Source organism: Oncorhynchus nerka, linkage group LG9a, assembly GCF_034236695.1.
Source record: "Oncorhynchus nerka isolate Pitt River linkage group LG9a, Oner_Uvic_2.0, whole genome shotgun sequence".
NCBI classification, from domain to species: domain Eukaryota; kingdom Metazoa; phylum Chordata; class Actinopteri; order Salmoniformes; family Salmonidae; genus Oncorhynchus; species Oncorhynchus nerka.
This window is the reverse complement of record NC_088404.1, coordinates 47,866,915-47,886,945: the sequence shown is the minus strand read 5'-3', so window position 1 is coordinate 47,886,945 and position 20,031 is coordinate 47,866,915. Positions and strand designations below refer to the sequence as shown.

Sequence of the window (20,031 nt, the reverse complement as noted above, 5' to 3'; positions counted from 1 at the left end):
GATTTGTCTTTTTTTATCTGCTAAGCCATTAGAATTAATACTAGCTGTACTTATTTCACCACTTACAATAATGAGAAGTTTAAATTATACTTATCGTAATATATGCCTGTTCACTTACTACCAAAAAGTACCATGATGATCTAGCTGTTAGAAAGGGGTGTATCAGGGACAACAGGTTTCTATCTTACCACCCCCGTACCCGTACTGCGCCTTTAGCGTCCTAAAAAACACCTTCAACCGGCGATTGGCGTGGCCCAGGTAAGAAATTGTGTGTGGTTAGGATTCTAAGCACGTAGAGCTAATGTCTCTGCACACTCTGCACTGAGTGTGTTCCTGCCCGCTCATAAGATATTAGATCACTGCACTCCTGCCCATCTCTCATCATCAGCAGAGCAGTTAGCACACAGACAAGCAGCTACACCCACCACCTTTCCTCCCCTCCCTCAGTCACACACCACACTGTTGTGGTTGTAAAAAATCCTATGAATAAAATAGTCTACTTTAACTAACAATGACAGACAGAAAATAAATCCACACACTGGTATATGCTCAGGGGGGGGGGGGGGTAGGTTAATCAGACAACGTTTTGAAGTCAAACTGGGTCTTTGTCAGGAAAATGAGCCTGTGAATGTCTGGTGCTGTTTGCAGCAACTAAAGTGTTGTTCCTGATGGTCCCAGAGGTGTGAGTGGGAGCAGATATTAGAACAGGATTGTGTGTATGTCACGTTGTCACAGATGCTTTATCTCCAGCGAGACCGAGATAGACCGAGCTCGAGATGAGGGGAGTTCGCGCTAAACACTAACTTCACTGGGTGTCATTTTCAACCTCTCCCTGACCCCATTCTGTAACGTTTCAAGCAGACCTCCATAGTCCATGTGCCACAGAACGCCAAGGTAACCACCTAAATGACTATCGCTGCGTAGCACTCACATCTGTAGCCATGAGATGCTTTGAAAGGCTGGTCACGGCTCACATCAACACCATCATCCCGGACCCACTCCAATTCGCATAACGCCCCAACAGATCCACAGATGACGCAATGTTTATTGCACTCCACACTGCCCTTTCCCACCTGGACAAAGCGAACACCTATGTGGGGATGTTTGTTCATGAACTATAGCATAGTGTCCTCCAAGCTCATCACTAAGTTAAGGAACCTGGGACTGAACACCTCCCTCTGCAACTGGATCCTGGATGTCCTGACGGGACAACCCCAGGTGGTGAGGGTAGGCAACAACACATCCGCCACACTGACCCTCAACACAGGGGCCCCTTAGCGGTAGGTAGCATGATTAGCCTATAGATAGGATTGGTACACTTTACATTAGAGAAGCTTCCATTAAAGAAAACCCTCTGTTCTTTTGGATAGATGGCTCTCAACTCATGGTGTTGGGAGAGGATGTAAAGCCTTAACACACACTACCGTTCAAGAGTTTGGGGTCACTTAGAAATGTACTTGTTTTCCATGAAAACATACATGAAATGAGTTCCAAAATGAATAGAAAATAGAGTCAATTTATTCATTGAAATAATAATAATTGTGTCCTTCAAACTTTGCTTTCGTCAAAGAACCCCATTTGCCGCAATTACAGCCTTGCAGACCTTTGGCATTTTAGTTGTCAATTTGTTGAGGTAATCTGAAGACATTTCACCCCATGCTTCCTGACGCACCTTCCACAAGTTGGATTGGCTTGATGGGCATTTTTTATGTACCATACGGTCAAGCTGCTCCTACAACAGCTCAATAGGGTTGAGATCCGGTGACTGCTGGCCACTCCGTTATAGACCAGCTGACTGCTTCTTCCCTAAATAGTTCTTGCATAGTTTAAAGCTATGCTTTGGGTCATTGTCCTGTTCTAGGAGGAAATTGGCTCCAATTAAGGGCCGTCCACAGGGTATGGCATGGCATTGCAAAATGGAGTGATTTCCTTCCTTCTTCAAGATCCCTTTAACCCTGTACAAACTCCCACTTTACCACCACCAAAGCACCCCCAGACCATCACATTGCCGCCTCCATGCTTGACAGATGGCATCAATCATTCCTCTAGCATCTTTCATTTTTCTGCGCCTCACGAATGTTCTTCTTTGTGATCCGAACACCTCAAACTTAGATTTGTTTGTCCATAACACTTTTTTCCAATCTTCCTCTGTCCAGTGTTTGTGTTCTTTTGCCCATCTTAATCTTCTCATTTTATTGGCCAGTCTGAGATATGGCTTTTTCTTTGCAACTTTGCCTAGAAGGCCAGCATCCCGGAGTCGCCTCTTCATTGTTGACGTTGAGACTGGTGTTTTGCAGGTACTATTTAATGAAGCTGCCAGTTGAGGACTTGTGAGGCGTCTGTTTCTCAAACTAGACACGCTAATGTACCTGTCCTCTTGCTCAGTTGTGCCCCCAAGGCCTCCCACTCATCTTTCTATTCTGGTTAGAGACAGTTTGCGCTGGTCTGTGACGGGAGTAGTACACAGCGTTGTATGATATCTTAAGTTTCTTGGCAATTTCTCACACCTTCATTTCTCAGAACAAGAATAGACTGAGTTTCAGAAGAAATATCTTTGTTTCTGGCCATTTTGAGCCTGTTAAATGAACCCACAAATGCTAATTTTCCAGATACTCAACTATTCTAAAGAAGTACAGTTTTATTGCTTCTTTAATCAGGACAACAGTTTTCAACTGTGTTAACATAATTGCAAAATGGTTTTCTAATCAGTTAGCTAATCCAAGTTTATCATTCTAAAAGGCTGACACAACATGCCATTGGAACACCGGAGTGATGGTTACTGATAATGGGCCTCTGTACATCTGAGTAGATATTACATTAAAAAGAATCTGTTTCCAGCTACAATAGTCATTTACAACATTAAAAATGTCTACACTGTATTTCTGATCAATTTTATGTTATTTTAATGGACAAAAAAATTGCTTTTCTTTCAAAAACAAGGACATTTCTAAGTGGCCCCAAACTTTTGCACGGTAGTGTACGTTTTACCAATAACAGATGAAGATCAATAACATCATATGCTGCACTAAAGTCTAACAATACAGCTCCCGCAATATTCTTATCAATTTGTTTCAGCAAATCATCAGTCATTTGTGTCAGTGCAGCACATGTCAAGGGCCCTTCTCTATAATCATGCTGAAAGTATGTTGTTTAATTTGTTCACAGAGAAATAGCATTGTATCTGGTCCCAAATTTTTTTTGTTTTGTTTGCTAAGACCTGGCAGCAAACTGATTGGTCGGCTGTTGGAACCAGTAAAGAGCACTTTACCTTTCTTGGGTAACAGAATAACTTTAGCTTCCCACCAGATCTGAGGACAATCACTTTTCTCGAGGCTCAGATTAAAGATATGACAAAAGGAGTGGCAATATAGTCCACTACCATCCTCAGTAGTTTTCCATCTAAATTGTCAATACCATGTAGTTTCTCTTTATTAATAGACAATACTTTTTCCACTTCTCCCACGCTAACTGTACAGAATTCAAAATTACACTGTTTTTCTTTAATTATTAGGTATTTTATTCAGGTAAAATGTTGAATGAAATTAACTACAGTATGATACTATAATAGTTATAGTTCAGCAGAGTCATAAAGGACCATAGATTAAAGGGCTAAAGCACATGACCGCATTTCTGTGCACAGCCTTACATGCGGAGTTCATGTAATGCCAAATGGATGATTGGATAACCTGGCCTCAGCTCTAGCTCTGCAGTCTGCACAAAGTGCTGAGTGTGTGAGACCTGCTGGCCCAGGGTGGAAACATATGGTCTCCCCTCCCCGAGTGGAACCTGTAACCCGAAAACCATTCCAGTCTTGTCTAACCCTCTTCTCTCTACACCAGCACAGCTGAAATGCATCTGACGAGGTATGGAGAGACTGCTTCCATTACCAAGCCGGTGTTTTTCACATTAACACGCAGGTGTGAATTTAGAGTAGGAAACCCAGAATCATTTTAGTCAGTATAATGGTGTGTGATTTGTGGCAATCGGGTGGTTATTTTCGAAATGGTCATAACTGCTGCTCAGCAAGGAAGGTGGAAGGTTTACATTGAAAAATGATGGGAAGTAAGTGTCGTGTTCATGACTCACTAGTACATTGGAGACAGTATGGACCTTTGAACATTTAATGTACTATAGATACCCAGATTCAAATGAAATGTGAATGTTGGGACCTTTCCGTAGCACCTTCATCGACTCCCACAGAATGAGAATATGGGGGAATATACAAGGGTGGTAGATCACCCCTCCGTATATATATACACACACACACACCAAAACAATCTGAAACGGTAACACCTCATCTCATACATTCATTGGCAATTACCATTTTGTCACAAGGGGATATTTTCACAAGATCAACTAGAAAAATATGCTAAGTAATCTATCCATCGCTCCTTTTCTGCATTGTCTGCGTGTGTTTTTTTTCTCTCTGATCCTTTCTTCCTATCTCTGTCTCCTCACTCGTCTAGGCTGCAGGCCCTGAGGGAGGCGATGAGGCGGTGTATCTCCATAGCACACTGCATGCAAACCGCTGCCTGCCTCCCTGCCTGGCTGCCATAAAACAAAAAAAACATTAGTCTTCTCTCCTCTCTTGTGCAGGGCATATAAAACCATTGAGGACGACGACCTGAAGTTTCCCCTAATCTATGGCGAAGGGAAGAAGGTAAGACTGCTTTCACCCGTTAGCCCCGGACTCAGCCTCTCTGGACACAGCCTGTTGACGGGGCTACTCCCACGGCCTTGTTTGAGGCACCATTAGTCAGCCCACTGTCACGCTGTGGAGGAAGGAGCAGTCTTTGTCTGCAGGAAGGCTCACTGTGGTGGCATTCCAGACCATCTTTATAACAGTGTCACTGAACACACAATAAGATTGCTAGCCTATATCACGTTAATGTGGTTCCTAAGATGCAAAGCGAAAGTCTGGTTATCAGCGTATGCTACCCTGCATATTAGGGCCTCTGCCACTCATCTGACATGCAGGCAGTAGTCGGCTGTGTCGTTAGATGAGGACCAGGCAGATGTCACCCAAGTGCAGTCTGTTACCACACCACAGTAAGCCTCCTATCACAGTCGGCTGTGCCCACGACATCAACTGCCGGCCAAGCTGAGTCCTTCCTTTGAAGTGAGGGGGAGAGCGATATAGAGTGATAGGAGGGGAGAGGATTGGGTTGTGCTGGAGTAACACCACCGCACTTCAAAGCCCGGCACAGCCTGTCGGGCCGTACCTACGCTCAGCAATTAATCCCAGGATGTTTCTCCTCTGCCCGAAGAGCTTTATCTCTGTCTTTACCCCTTAGACTCTTCCTCTTTTTCTCCTCCTCTCTCATCTCGCTCTTGTTGTGGCATCTGCACTGCATACTGATCCCAGTTCAGCCCAACTGACTGTACGACTGCCTCCTCGCCCCCCTCTCTCCCCTCGCCCCCTTTATACTCTTTCGCCCCCTCTGTCTTCCCTCCTCTCTCTCCTTTTCCTCTCTCCTCTCTCGCCCCCTCCTTCCTCTCTCTCTCCTCCTCACATGGCTCCTTATACAATTAGCACTGCTCCCCAGCTCCCAAGCAGCTAGCCCTTTTTCAGAGGCAGAGGCGATATGTGCAGACAGTAGGAATCAAAAGGAATTTCACACAGTGTACAAATGAGGGAGACCGTAGACGACGTTGGTGTCTCAGACTAGGTAGAGAGGAGAGAGATCATTAAGGATTCACAGAACCGGAACATGTCATGATGTTGTGCTTTACTTCATTGTACAATGAACAATCACTTCCATTGCATTTGAGGTGGCAACTTGGATTATGTAGCGGTGCTTGTGTTTATTTGCCTTTTATTTTTTTAAATGGTGTTTGTGTGTTAAGATTAAAATGACTTGATTGGTCAATTGCACCCAAGGTCCAACTGTAATTTTACTTCCAATTTTAACCCAACCTCTCCTAAACACACACATACAGTTTTTTTGGAGAGGTGTGGAGGGCTGAGTGCCCAGGGAGCTGTTGTTGGGGGGTTAAGTACCTTGCTAAGGGCACAATAGCAGGCAATGGCATCTAGGATTAGATACCAGCAACCCTCTGGTTGTCAGCTCACTTCCCGGGATTCGAACTGGCAACCTTCCGGTTGCTGACTCGCCTCTCTAACATCTAAGGTGTATGTGTGTTTATGAAGATAATATTTGTAGTCCTGTATCTTGTAGCATAGAGCAGTCTCCAGGGAGATATCATTGGGGGTCATCATTATTAAAGTCATGAGGCCATCATTGGTCCAGTTAAAAAATGTCCCTAAATTACAGAGGAGAGTAGTGTTCATTTGGGCCAGGGTAAATAGAATTTCAACTCAGTCGATTCTAGCAGTGAATTGAAATTCATTCCATGTATTTAATAGGGAGATTTTTTTCAAAGAGGATTCTTTCAATTCATGGTTGGAATTTAAATTCCCTCTCCCGTGAAGTTGACAGACAGAATTGAAAAACTAGTAGAATTGACTCTGACCCTGAGGTCCACACACATCAAAGGACTTCAATGGATCAAATTAACCCAAACATTGGTTTGAAATAATACTTGTTGCCTAAACAGAGTCGGGGATTGAGGATCATAGGGTCAGAGGGAGGTAATGTTTGTAGTTCCTCTTTTTGATGGTCTCATCCCTCCACAGGCACGTGTGTTGGCTACTATCGGGGTCACCAGGGGCCTGGGAGACCACGAGCTCAAAGTGCATGACTCCAACATCTACATCAAGCCCTTTTTGTCCTGCTGCCCAGAGGTAGAGTACAGTACTACTTATTCTCTATTTCCTGTCTATCAATAACCTGGAGAGTGTAATAGTGCCATAACAGTGCATCAGACCTTATTGACCAAGGTCATCATGATCAAATGACAGGAAACTGTGTTTGTGTTCCAAAGGGCACCCTATTCTATATCCGGGATCATAAACTAGATTCAGCCAGCTGGTCGGGGGGGCGGAACATAATTTCAAATCATTTGTAGACTGCAAATTGACCACAAGAAGCCCAAACAGTTTGACTAAAACATAATCATTTCAAACCTTGCTTACATTTAAATAAGGTCACTTGTGTGTCTCTCTTATGCATGGGAGAACTTGGGAACAGATTTTTTAAATTAAAATAACTTTGAGGTGATTTTTTTTTTTTTTTTACAGTTTCTTAACGGCAACAATTAAAATTCCACACATTTTTTGGGCCAAATAAAACCACCAACTGGCCAGTTGTGCAACCCTGCCCTATATAGTGCACTACTTTTGATCAGGGTCCATCATTCCAAACAACCATTATCTTGTCTGCATTGAAGTTAGTGACATACCAACATTGACGTATGACATACAAATATTTCAACTCATCGTCCTAAAAGGAGTTTTCAGCTCCCAACCAACCCTCCACTGAACAATTTTCTCCTGACTCCTGATAGTCACAAGCTCTCAATACTCTCTTGATCTTTTATTTCAAAGCCCTCTTGAGTTCAGTCATGGTTCAGACAGTGTGCTTTTTTTGAAGAGTTCTTGTTTTGAACCTCTATCCTTGCTGTCTATCTTCCCTTGCTGTTGCTCTAAACTTTAAAGCGACTGTAAATACATGTGCAGACAGTATGTACAGAGCATTCGGAAAGTATTCAGACCCTTTCCATTTTCCACATTATGTTTGGTTACACCCTTATTCTAAAAAAACATACAATACCCCATAATGACAAAGTGAAAACTTATCAAACAGAAATACCTTATTTAAGTATTCAGATCCTTTGCTATGAGACTCAATTGAGTTCAGGTGCATCTTGTTTCCATTGATCATCCTTGAGATGTTTATACAACTCGATTGGAGTCCACCTTTTTGTGTTTGTTTGGATGTGATTTGGAAAGACACACACCTGTCTATATAAGGTTGACAGTGAATGTCAGAGCAGAAACCAAGCCATGAGGTTGAAGGAATTGTCCGTAGAGCTCCAAGACAGGATTGTGTTGAGGCACAGTTCTGGGGAAGGGTACCAAAACATTTCTTCAGCATTGAAGGTCCCCAAGAACATAGTGGCCTCCATCATTCTTTGGAACCACCAAAATTCTTCCTAGAGCTGGCTGCCTCAGTTTGGCAATCGTGGGAGAAGGGTCTTGGTCAGTGAAGTGAAGTGACCAAGAACCTGATGGTCACTCTGACAGAGCTCCAGAGTTCCTCTGTGGAGATGGGAGAAACTTTCACAAGGACAACCATCTCTGTAGCACTCCACCAATCAGGCCTTTATGGTAGAGTGGCCAGACGGAAGCCACTCCTCAGTAAGAGGCACATTTTAGCCCGCTTGGAATTTGCCAAAATGCACTTAAAGACTCTCAGACCATGAGAAGATTATCTGGTCTGATGAAACCAAGATTGAATTATTTGGCCTGAATGCCTAGCGTCACGTCTGGAGGAAACCTGGCACCATCACTATGGTGAAGCATGGTGGTGGCAGCATCATGCTGTGGGGATGTTTTTAAGCAGCAGGGACTGGGAGACTAGTTAGCATGTAGGGGAAAGATGAACCGAGCAAATTACAGAGAGATCCTTGATGAAAACCTGCTCAGGACCTCCGACTGGGGCGAAGGTTCACCTTCCAACAGGACAACAACCCTAGTCACACATCCAAGACAATGCAGGAATGGTTTCGGGACATGTCTCTGAATGTCCTTGAGTGGCCCAGCCAGAGCCCGGACTTGAACCGTATCGAACATCTCTGGAGACCTGAAAATAGCTGTGCAGCGATGCTCCCCATCCAACCTGACAGAGCTTGAGAGGATCTGCAAAGAATAATGAGAGAAACTCCCCATATACAGGTGTGCCAAGCTTGTAGCATCATACCCAAAGAAGACTTAAGGCTGTAATCGCTGCAAAAGGTGTTTCAACAAAGTACTGAGTAAAGGGTCTGAATACTTACATAAATGTGATATTTCAGTTTTTTTTATATATATTTTTTTTTTATACATTTGCTAAAATTTCTAAACCTGTTTTTGCTTTGTCCATATGGGTTATTGGTGTAGATTGATGATGGGGGGGACGATTGAATCCATTTTAAAATAAGGTTGTAACATAACATGTGGAAAAAGTAAAGGGCTCTGAATATTCAGAATGCACTGTATATACGATGGAGGTCTTGAATTGCTATGGAATCCGGTCATCAGTGGTTTCTACAGTTTCAGACTCGGTGAACCCAAGTTCAAGGCATTTCCTGTTGATCATATTTTCAAACAGTGGTGCTTGTAGGTCAGAAGTAAGACGCGGTTAGTGGGAGTGTCATCATTGTTTTACAGTAAGGCATCTCAATGTCAGAGTCTCTTGTATATTGTGAAATAGATTCTTTATTGTTTCTCCCACTGGTTGTTATTCCAGTCAGACAGAGGCATTATTTTTCTGCTGATAGCTTTTTGAATTGTGATCATAAGGTCAACAACATGTCACGGATGACCGATGATACATTAATGATAAGTCTTTGATTCTTTCACAACCACTTTTACAAAAATGTCATCATGCTGTGTTTGTTCATTGACTGACTGGTATTGTATTTGTGAGGTGAAGAACGCGCCTCTTATGGAGTAACAACATAGCAAAATGCCAAATGTTCATTGCCGTTACAGTACTGCCTCTACCAGCACATGGAAACAACAAAACATCAAAACCATGGCACTTTGTCCTCAGACCAAAGCCAGTTGGTGCTCTCGGAGTGTGACATGCAGCAGGATGCCATTTTATTATACCAGATCAAATCAAATCACATTTTATTGGTCACATACTAGAGGTCGACCGATTTATTCGGAATGGTCGATTAATTAGGGCCGATTTCAAGTTTTCATAACAATCGGAAATCGGGGCCTCAAGCTTAATGATGAGGGCCTCAAGCTTAATGATGAGCTTGGTGTGTACTATGGTGTTGAATGCTGAACTTTAGTCAATGAACAGCATTTTTACATAAGTATTCCTCTTGTCCAGATGGGATAGGGCAGTGTGATTGTGACTGCATCATCTGTGGATCTACAGTACTGGGGTGGTAAGCAAATTGAAGTGGGTCTAGGGTGACAGGTTAGGTAGAGATGATATGATCCTTGACTAGTCTCTCAAAGCACTTCATGATGACAGAAGTGAGTGCTACGGGGTGATAGTCATTTAGTTCAGTTACCTTTGGTGGCCAACTTGAAGCATGTGAGGACAGCATACTGGGATAGGGAGTGATTTAATATGTCTGTAAACACACCAGCCAGCTGGTCTGCGCATGCTCTGAGGACACGGCAAGAGATGCCGTCTGGACCGGCAGCCTTGCGAGGGTTAACACGTTTAAATGTCTTACTCACGTCTGCCACGGAGAAGGAGAGCCCACAGTCCTTGGTAGCGGGCCGCGTCAGTGGCACTGTATTATCCTCAAAGCGTGCAAAGATGGTGTTTAGTTTGTCCGGAAGCAAGACGTAGGTTCCGTGACGTGGTTGGTTTTCCTTTTGTAGTCCGTGATTGTCTGTAGACCCTGCCGCATGCGTCTCATGTCTGAGCCGTTGAATTGCGACTCCACTCTGTCTCTATACTGACATTTTGCTTGTTTGATTGTCTTGCGGAGGGAATAACTACACTGTTTTTATTCGGCCATATTCCCAGTCACCTTTCCATGGCTAAATGCGGTGGTTCGCGCTTTCAGTTTTGCACTAATGCTGCCATCTATCTATGGTTTCTGGTTAGGGTACATTTTAATGATCCAATACACTTCCTTATAAACTCACTCCCTGAATCAGTGTATATGTCAATATTAATCTCTGAGGCTACCCGGGAACATGTCCCAGTCCGTGTGATCAAAATAATCTTTAAGTGTGAATTCCGATTGGTCAGACCTGCGTTGAATTGTCCTGAGTTTCTGCCTATAGTAAGGGAGTCGCAAAATGGAGTCGTGGTCAGATTTTCCGAAAGGAGGGCGGGGGAGTGTTGTGTATGTATTGCGGAAGTTAGAGTAGCAGTGATCCAGTGTTTTACTAGCACGAGTGCTACAGTCAGTATGCTGGTAGAATTGAGGTAGCCTTGTTCTCAAATTTGCTTTGTTAAAATCCCCAGCTACAATAAATGCAGCCTCAGGATATTTAGTTTCCAGATTGCATAAAGTCCAGTGAAGTTCCTTCAGGGCCGTCGTGGTATCGGCTTTAGGGGAGGATAAACACGGTTGTGACAATAACCGAGGAGAATTCCCTTGGGAGATAATATGGTTGGCATTTGATTGTGAGGAATTCTAGGTCAGGTGAACAAAATGACTTGAGTCCCTGTATGTTGTTACAATTACACCATGAGACATTAATCATGAAACATACACCCCCGCCCTACTGTTTATTCCTGTCGGCGCGATGCACAAAGAATCCAGGTGGCTCTACCGACTCCGAGAGCATATCCAGAGAGAGCCATGTTTCCGTGAAAAAGAGTATGCTACAATCCCTGATGTCTCGCTGGAAAGCAACCCTTGCCTTAATTTTGTTGACCTTGTTATCTGGAGACTGGGTATTAGCAAGGAATATACTTGGAAGCAGTGGGTAGTGTGCACGCCTCCGAAGTCTGGCCAGATGACCGCTCCGTCTGCCTCTTCTCCGGCGGGGTTGTTTTTGGTCAGCCTCTGGAATCAGTTCAAATGCCCTGTGGTTCGGACAAAGGATCCGCTTCAGGAAAGTCGTATTCCTGGTCGTAGTGCTGGTAAGTTGACGTCGCTCTGATATCCAATAGTTCTTCCTGGCTGTATGTAATAACACTTAAGATTTTCTGGGCTAACCATGTATACATAAAAAAAAAAATACTGCAAAGTTTCCTAAGGACTAGAAGCAAGGCAGCCCTCTCTGTCGGCGGCATATTTTCCAGAAGATGCATAAAGAGAGTGTGCTGTAGCAGAGGTAATGGGCACAGTAACACTGATCTATACAGTTAGAAGACCTCTTTGTGGAACCTGGAAGCTCTAGCTGTCTTGTCATAAAATATGAGATCAAGCTCAAGGAAAGGAAGACCATATGGTCATTTCCATGTAAAAGGACCCATGAGCACCAACGTGAAGTTCATAGGAGCATCTCAAATTGGGTCTCAAATGAAAGCTAAGAGTCTATATTTGTGAGAAATACTTTTTTCAACCATTTTCCATCCTGTCGATTCGGAGTAAGCAAAGGCTTTGATTTCTGGTCAAACAGATGGAAAATGGGTTTTAGAAAACATCTACTAGAAAAAGTCTTAAGGTATTAGAAATGCATCAAAACAGAAAAATGTTGAAGACTCCTGCCAACTAATGTTTGAAATTATTTTACCAAAAACCTGCATATCTTTAAGATTATTTTCAAATGTCTCATCCTCATGAGGGAGAATAATGAAAGTTCACAGAAGTAATAAGTAAAGGTAGACCTATCAATCAGTTACGTTTTTAGTAATATCAATTTGGTTTATGAATTATTAAGTGATTTTAAAACTCAATTCCGTTACCAAATCTGTAATGGAATTTCCCAAAATTCATGCAATTGAAATGGCTACAATGGGAAATCATAGTCATAATCATAAACCACATTTGGGTTCACAAGTTTAGACAGCGCAGTAGAGTATAGTTCAGTAAAGTATAGTACTGTACAGTAGAGCACATGAGTTGAGTACACTATACTGTACTCTACTGTGCTGTACTTTGATGTCCTAACTTGTGAAACATAGATGTCTATGAATGGTTCAGACCAACCAAATTTGGTATTGTTTGGGGGCAGAGCTCATTAAAATAATAGTCCGTGTGTAGTCAGTTGTTGTGCCTGTTGTTGTGTCAGTTGTTGTGCCATGTCATAGCTGACATCCCATTTTTTCTGCAGACATCATTGAATCAGATATTTAAGAGTTTTTGGAAAATGTGGACACACAAAAAAACAGATTTTACCGAAATTCTGTTAGTTCTTCCAGTAAATGTGTTTTCGAAGTTTACATACACTTAGGTTGGAGTCATTCAAACTCGTTTTTCAACCACCCCACAAATTTCTTCTTTAACAAACTATAGTTTTGGCAAGTCAGTTAGGACATCTACTGTGTGCATGACACAAGTCATTATTCAACAATTGTTTACAGAAAGATTATTTCACTTCTATTTCACTGTATCACAATTCCAGTGGGTCAGACATTTACATTAAAACAGCTTGGAAAATTCCAGAAAATGATGTCATGGCTTTAGAAGCTTCTGATCGGCTAATTGACATCATTTGAGTCAATTGGAGGTGTACCTGTGGATGTATTTTAAGGCCTACCTTCAAACTCAGTGCCTCTTGGCTTGACATCATGGGAAAATCAAAAGAAATAAGCCAAGACCTCAGGGAAAAAAATGCTTAGACCTCGACAAGTCTGGATCTTCCTTGGGAGCAATTTCCAAACGCCTGAAGGTACCACGTTCATCTGTACAAATAATAGTACACAAATTTAAACACCATGGAACCACAAAGCCGTCATACCGCCCTGGAAGGAGACTCATTCTGTCTCCTACAGATGAACGTACTTTGGTGCGAAAAGTGCAAATCAATCGCAGAACAACAGCAAAGGCCCCTGTGAAGATGCTGGTGGAAACAGGTACAAAAGTATCTATATCCACAGTAAAACGAGTCCTATATCGACATAACTTGAAAGGCCGCTTAGCAAGGAAGAAGCTCCTGCTCCAATACCGCCATAGAAAAAGCCAGACTACGATTTGCAACTGCACATGGAGATAAAGATCGTACTTTTTGGAGAAATGTCCTCTGGTCTGATGAAACAAAAATAGAACTGTTTGGCCATAATGACCATTGTTATGTTTGGAGGGAAAAGGGGGAGGCTTGTAAAGCTGAAGAACATCATCCCAACCGTGAAGCACGGTGGTGGCAGCATCATGTTGTGGGGAGTGCTTTGCTGCAGGAGGGACTGGTGCACTTCACAAATTGGATGGCATCATGAGGGCGAAAAATTATGTGGATATATTGAAGCAACATCTGAAGACATCAGTTGCAAATGGGTCTTCCAAATGGACAATGACCCCAAGCATACTAACAAAGTTGTGGCAAAATGGCTTAAGGACAACAAAGTCAAGGTATTGGAGTGGCCATCACAAAGCCCTGACCCCAATCCAATAGAACATTTGTAGGCAGAACTGAAAAAGCGTGTGTGAGCAAGGAGGCATGTAAACCTGAATCAGTTACACCAGCTCTGTCAGGAGGAATGGGCCAAAATTCACCCAACATATTGTGGGAAGATTGTGGATGGCTACCCGAAATGTTTGACCCAAGTTAAACAATTTTAAAGGCATTGCTACCAAATACTAACTGAGTGTATGTAAACTTCTGACCCACTGGGAATGTGATGAAAGAAATGAAAGCTGAAATAAATCAATCTCTCTACTATTATTCTGACATTTCACATACTTAAAATAAAGTGGTGATCCTAACTGACCTAAGTCAGACCTGTCTTTGCTAGGTAAAGCCCCACCTTATCTCAGCTCACTGGTCACCATAGCAGAACCCACCCGTACAGGTGCTCCAGCAGGTATATTTAACTGGTCAGCCTCAAAGCCAATTCCTACTTTGGCCGCCTTTCCTTCCAGTTCTCTGCTGCCAATGACTTGAACGAATGACTGGAACAAAAATCACTGAAGCTGGAGACTCATAGCTCCCCTATTAACTTTAAGCACCAGCTGTCAGAGCAGCTCACAGATCACTGCACCTGTAAATAGCCCACCCAACAACCTCATCCCCATACTTTTTTTCTGCTCCTTTGCACCCCAGTATCTCTACTTGCACATCTATCACTCCAGTGTTTAATTGCTAAATTGTAAATATTTCGCCACTATGGCCTATTTATTGCCTTACCTCCCTTATCTTACCTCATTTGCGCACACTGTACATATACAGTCAATAACACAATAGAAATTAAAGTCTTTGTTTATACCATGTGTAACTCGGTGTTGTTGTTTGTGTCGCACTGCTTTGCTTTATCTTGGCCAGGTCGCAGTTGTAAATGAGAACTTGTTCTCAACTAGCCTACCTGGTTAAATAAAGGTGAAATATATATATTTTTAAATAAGACAGAATTTTTACTAGGATTATTTGTCAGGAATTGTGAAACTGAGTTTAAATGTATTTGGCTGGTGTGTACTGTAAACTTCTGACTTCTTCAACTGCTCATTCTAATATTTCTACTACTGTACATTACATTAGATAGCACTACTGTACATTACATTAAATAGCACTGCATATTTATTTCTATACTGGATTCATAACCCACTATCTACTGCTGTACATATTATTCTTAGTACATTGTGTATATATGTATACTGTTGCAGTGCTATTTGGTTGTTAATTGAATTTATTCTGACATTTTGATAATTTTTTTGAATACGTTTTAATATTGTGTACTGTGACATTTTACTGCCTTGTTAGGAGCTAGTAACGTACCGTGTACGCGACCAATACACTTTGAGTTGATAGTGGTGGAGACATGTTACAAATGATTTACAGACAGGATGTGCCTCTGTGATCTTCTCTCTGGAATAACATAACCATTTACCTCCCTCTATGCCCATCTACAGGTCAAAGTGTACCCTCTGACTCAGTACGAACACGGGGCGGATGACGTCCTGGTGATGGGGACAGACGGGCTGTGGGACGTTCTCTCCAACCAGGAGGTTGCCGAGGCAGTCACCTACTTCCTGGCCAACTGTGACCCTGATGACCAGCATAGGCATGTTCCGCTCATTCTACTGTAGCACAGCTGCTGCCCCCAGGCAGATAGACAGATAAATGTTGTAGTCACAAGCCTGAACTTCCACTCACCCCGCTCTTATTTGGAGAGGATGAATGTTGTTATCTTGTCGTAATTACACACTTTTCTAAACATTTGGATAAGTACTTTCTGAAGTTGATGAAGAGCTTGTGAGACTAGTAATGGAAAGATTCCTTTCTTGAGGATGCCATGGCATGGTGGTTGATTTAAGTAATCAAAACAGGAAAAACATTAAAATCGTTTCCGAAATGTCCTGCCCCTTCAAGTCTTTCTTAGTTTGGGGATTAGTAAGTTCGCCACAGGTGGCTAGTGGAAGAGTTTAAAGACTTTCTGAATGGTAGGTTGTCATGTCATTATTCTCTTGATATTTGTACACACACTGGAGAGTAACACAACTAGCTGTCTGCTTTATGTCTCAGTATACTGTCCTTTGTCTCTTCCATTGTGCCCCAGGTACACGATGGCAGCTCAGGACCTGGTCATGAGGGCGCGGGGGGTTCTGAAGGACCGAGGCTGGAGGATAGCCAACGACCGGCTGGGCTCTGGAGATGACATATCTGTCTACATCATCCCTCTGATGTACGGCAATCGGCAGACCTAGCCCAGGTCCAGCTCGCCAGCACCCACCATGGGACTCAAGACATAGGCTCGAAATGGCGCCCTATTCCCTATATAGTGCACTGCACTACCTTTAGCCAAGTCCATAAAAAGTAGTGCACTATATAGGGTATAGGATGCAATTTTAGGCACTCGCCCAAGTGGCAGACCTAGCTGAGGCCCAGCTAATCACCCACCATGGGACTCTAGACAGGCTGCTCCCCCTCTCCCATCTATCCTAACCCCCCTTTCATTAAATCAATGCCCTGGTGCTCACACAATGCTTAAACCTGGATTGTTTTCCTGGGGAAGCTAAATGGCACCTGGTTGTTGTACAGTACAGGGTAGCATGATTGTGCTTCTCTCTTGTGAAAGGAAATTCTCAGGATGTTACAATATACAGTACCTTCAGTTTCTTCTTTTGTTTCTGTGCTGCAAATGAAAAATGGACAATTCTGGAGTCAAAGGCCTATGAGGGCCATGTATTTGAAACTATTCAGTAGGCTATGGTTTCTGCATAGCCAAGTATTTTACAATGGAAGGGTATAGCTATCACAAAGGTGATCCTACTCTTTTGGATATTGCATGGGACAATTTTAAAATAAGGGCAAAGGGACCGTCTTTTGAAGTGCAATGCTTTATGATGTTGGTTTTTAGCCTATTTAGATGAGATATTGTTAATATATTACTGATTATGAACCTGTAAATAAGCTTAAACATGAATGGATTTTAGATGTAGATTTCAGTTCTATACCCTGTTTGAGTTGTGTGTACAGTATATGTTATGGAACCTGTTTTTGTTTCTGGTGTTCTGTGTGTCTTTTCTGACTAAGGTCAACCATAGGTCACTGACCTAGATTAGGGGTGTCAAACATACAATCTGGCCTGAGGGTGGTTTTAGTAAAAATCAGTTTTATGTTTAGAAATGATAATGGATCTACATTTTATACAGTTTCTTGACTGTGTTCAACTTACTAATAATCACCTAAATGAAAGCTAGACAGTCAGGGAGCATCAAATTCCAAAAACGATGGATAGAGGCCAATTTTTTTAACCACATTTTGACAGCTAGGAAATCATTTAAAAAATATATGACTAGCAAAATGACTGACTCTTCTGACCTAGACTGTACAATCCTACCACAAACATACTATAGCTTTCAGAACTGTGGTTTGGGTGTTCCTCTCCAAGTGTAAAATGAATGAAGTCAGACTGGTTTGATTGCCAGTGACTGTTTATCTCTCATTGTTGACCTTTTCTCCATTTTGATGGGTTTGTGTTTTCTTTGTCATTGCTGTACTCCTGAATCTGAATTTACTTAGAGGATATGAAGGGACACGTCTTCACTCGATTAGGGTTGCAAACGCCATGTGTATTACTGGAAACATTCAAGGATTTTATCCTATCCATCACAAGACATTTAGTGGCCATTTTGGGTACATTCGATTATCACAGGGGTCTGTAATAACCTCTGACCCTCTGTGTGGCTCTATCACATGTACAATATATGAAATAATTGAATAAGACGATAAAGTATAGAATGAGAAAGCTGTAAAACATTGTCCTAAATATATATTTAGAGAATACCATTGGTGTTTAATGAGGGTTTCAGCATTAAATATCTTTATTTTTATAAAATATTTTACAAACCTTTTATTTATATTACTATGTATTTATTGGCTTCCAACTGGTGTCAGTTGTGGGAAAAAAGTCAGTTGGCAGAGTTGAGGGATAATCAACGAAGGGTTATGCGTTCTATGCAAAACATGAACAACGTGTAAGGTGTGTTCCAAGACGCGATAGCGGAGTAGACTGACCTTCCCCGGAGTTTGATTGTTTCCCAGAGAACGCATAGAGCCCCGAGTTGATTATCCATTTTATACCATAGCTATACTTTAACACATTTGCCAGAAATGTGTTAATTTGCTGGTAGAAATGTGTTCAAGTTGTCGTGATAACCAAACAGACTTGCTGGTTTAGCTAACCAAACCATTAGTCCTAGCTTGCTATTATGAAACTCGAATTTGACAATGCCAATGTTTTCAATTCAACTTTTGCTTTCAAAAGCAGCTGAAACAAAACATGTAAGAGTGAACTATAGCCATTGAATTTTACGGTGTTGATATACCGTGCCTTTATAGGGAAATGATGCATGCTCTAGAATGCCAATCAGAAACAAGTATTCAACAATGCCATGGTATAGTTAAGCAATAAGGCCCGAGGGGATGTGGTATATGGCCAGTGTCTGGATACAGTGTCTGGATACAGCCCTTAGCCATGGTATTTTAGCCATATACTGTACCACAAAGCACTGCCGGGCCTTATTGCTGTTATAAATTGGTTCCCAAAAATGAATATTTTATCATTTCCGTGGTATACTTTCTGATATACCACAGCTTTCAGCCAGTCAGCATTCAGGGCTCTACTGCCCAGTTTATAATTGAAAAAAAAAAAAGTTTATTATATTAGATTTTTTCATTAATAAGGCTATTTTCTCTTGAACCATAAGATCTATCTACTAGAAACCCATGGACAATATGGACACAGTTAAAATAAATGAATACTATGATATATATTTTTACACTTCTAGTATCAATTACCAAAGTTATGATAGATTGTGAAAGATTCTCTGTGAATTATCAAAATTACTGAAGATTGTGGTAACTTTGGTAAATTACTGGTAGCTTTGCAACCCTACATTTGATACATAATACTGAAACATCTACCTCATGCTTTTGGTTTGTTTTAAACAAGAGATCCAATCCCTTGTCCCTGTTTCACCTGTGCATTTTTTCTATATGTCAAATACATGTCTGCATCATCCTGTGTTGCGTGCTTGTTTACTTTAGAAATATGAAACTGCATAGGTACAGTGCATGTGCCATTCTTTACTTAAATAATGTCGTGTCACTAGTTTTCATACTAGTATGGCTTAGTCTAGCTCTGTTCAACATTGTAAAAGGGCAAGGATGGGCAACTCATCATGAGGGGCAACAGTTGCGCTCGCATACACACAAAACATTTTAGTGCCTCCCCCCTGAGAGCAGAGATTTAAAAAATAAAAATAAAAAAAGTTTAGAGTTCATTTTGAGAATCTACAAATGTTGCTATGGGGTGTAGAGAAAATGTTGCCGTTCTAAAGCAAGTTTGCTGCAATTCTACACAGTTTGCAGTGTTTAATATGATAACTGAGTCAGACTGATTTAACAAAGTAAATCGGGGTCCATTGATTTTAATTCGACCACAATAAGTTTATATAGTTTAGCAGCCAGCTAACTTAGCAATCAAAAATGATTTAGCTGTCATTGGCTAATTTACTGACTCTGACATAAGATAAAAACTGTTGATGCACAACTAGATTTCTTAAATTGCACCATGTGTATTTTACTATTTGAACTCTCAACAGTAAGTTGAGACCCCGACTAAGTCCCCCCATTTTTTGTTGTTGATCAAAGGACGTTCAAAAGGAGGGTTGCTAGTTGCCCATCCCTGTATTTGTCATGTATTGTCATGTTATGTCTTGTCCCTGTGCTTTCTCTTCTCTTCGTTTCCCCCTGCTGGTCGTATTAGGTTACTTTCTCTCTCTCTATCGTTCCGTTCCTGCTCCCAGCTGTTCCTCATTCTCCTAACGACCTCGTTTACTCTCTCACACCTGTCCCCTCTTTTGCCCTCTGATTAAGTCTCTGTTTCTGCTTCTGTCCTT

The 20,031-nt window shown here is 41.9% G+C and overlaps 1 protein-coding gene across 1 annotated transcript in view; it reads left to right on the top strand.

Moving 5' to 3' along the window:
* The window catches only part of LOC115134438 (protein phosphatase 1H-like), a 72,663-nt gene extending 53,512 nt beyond the window's left edge, over positions 1-19,151 (top strand). Inside the window, exons 7-10 of the mRNA XM_029668399.2 lie at positions 4,597-4,660; positions 6,638-6,745; positions 15,538-15,689; positions 16,185-19,151. Coding sequence (XP_029524259.1) covers positions 4,597-4,660; positions 6,638-6,745; positions 15,538-15,689; positions 16,185-16,332 — 472 coding nt within the window. The 3' untranslated portion in view covers positions 16,333-19,151. The remainder of the gene's footprint in view (positions 1-4,596; positions 4,661-6,637; positions 6,746-15,537; positions 15,690-16,184) is intronic.
* The last annotated feature ends 880 nt before the right edge of the window (positions 19,152-20,031 follow it).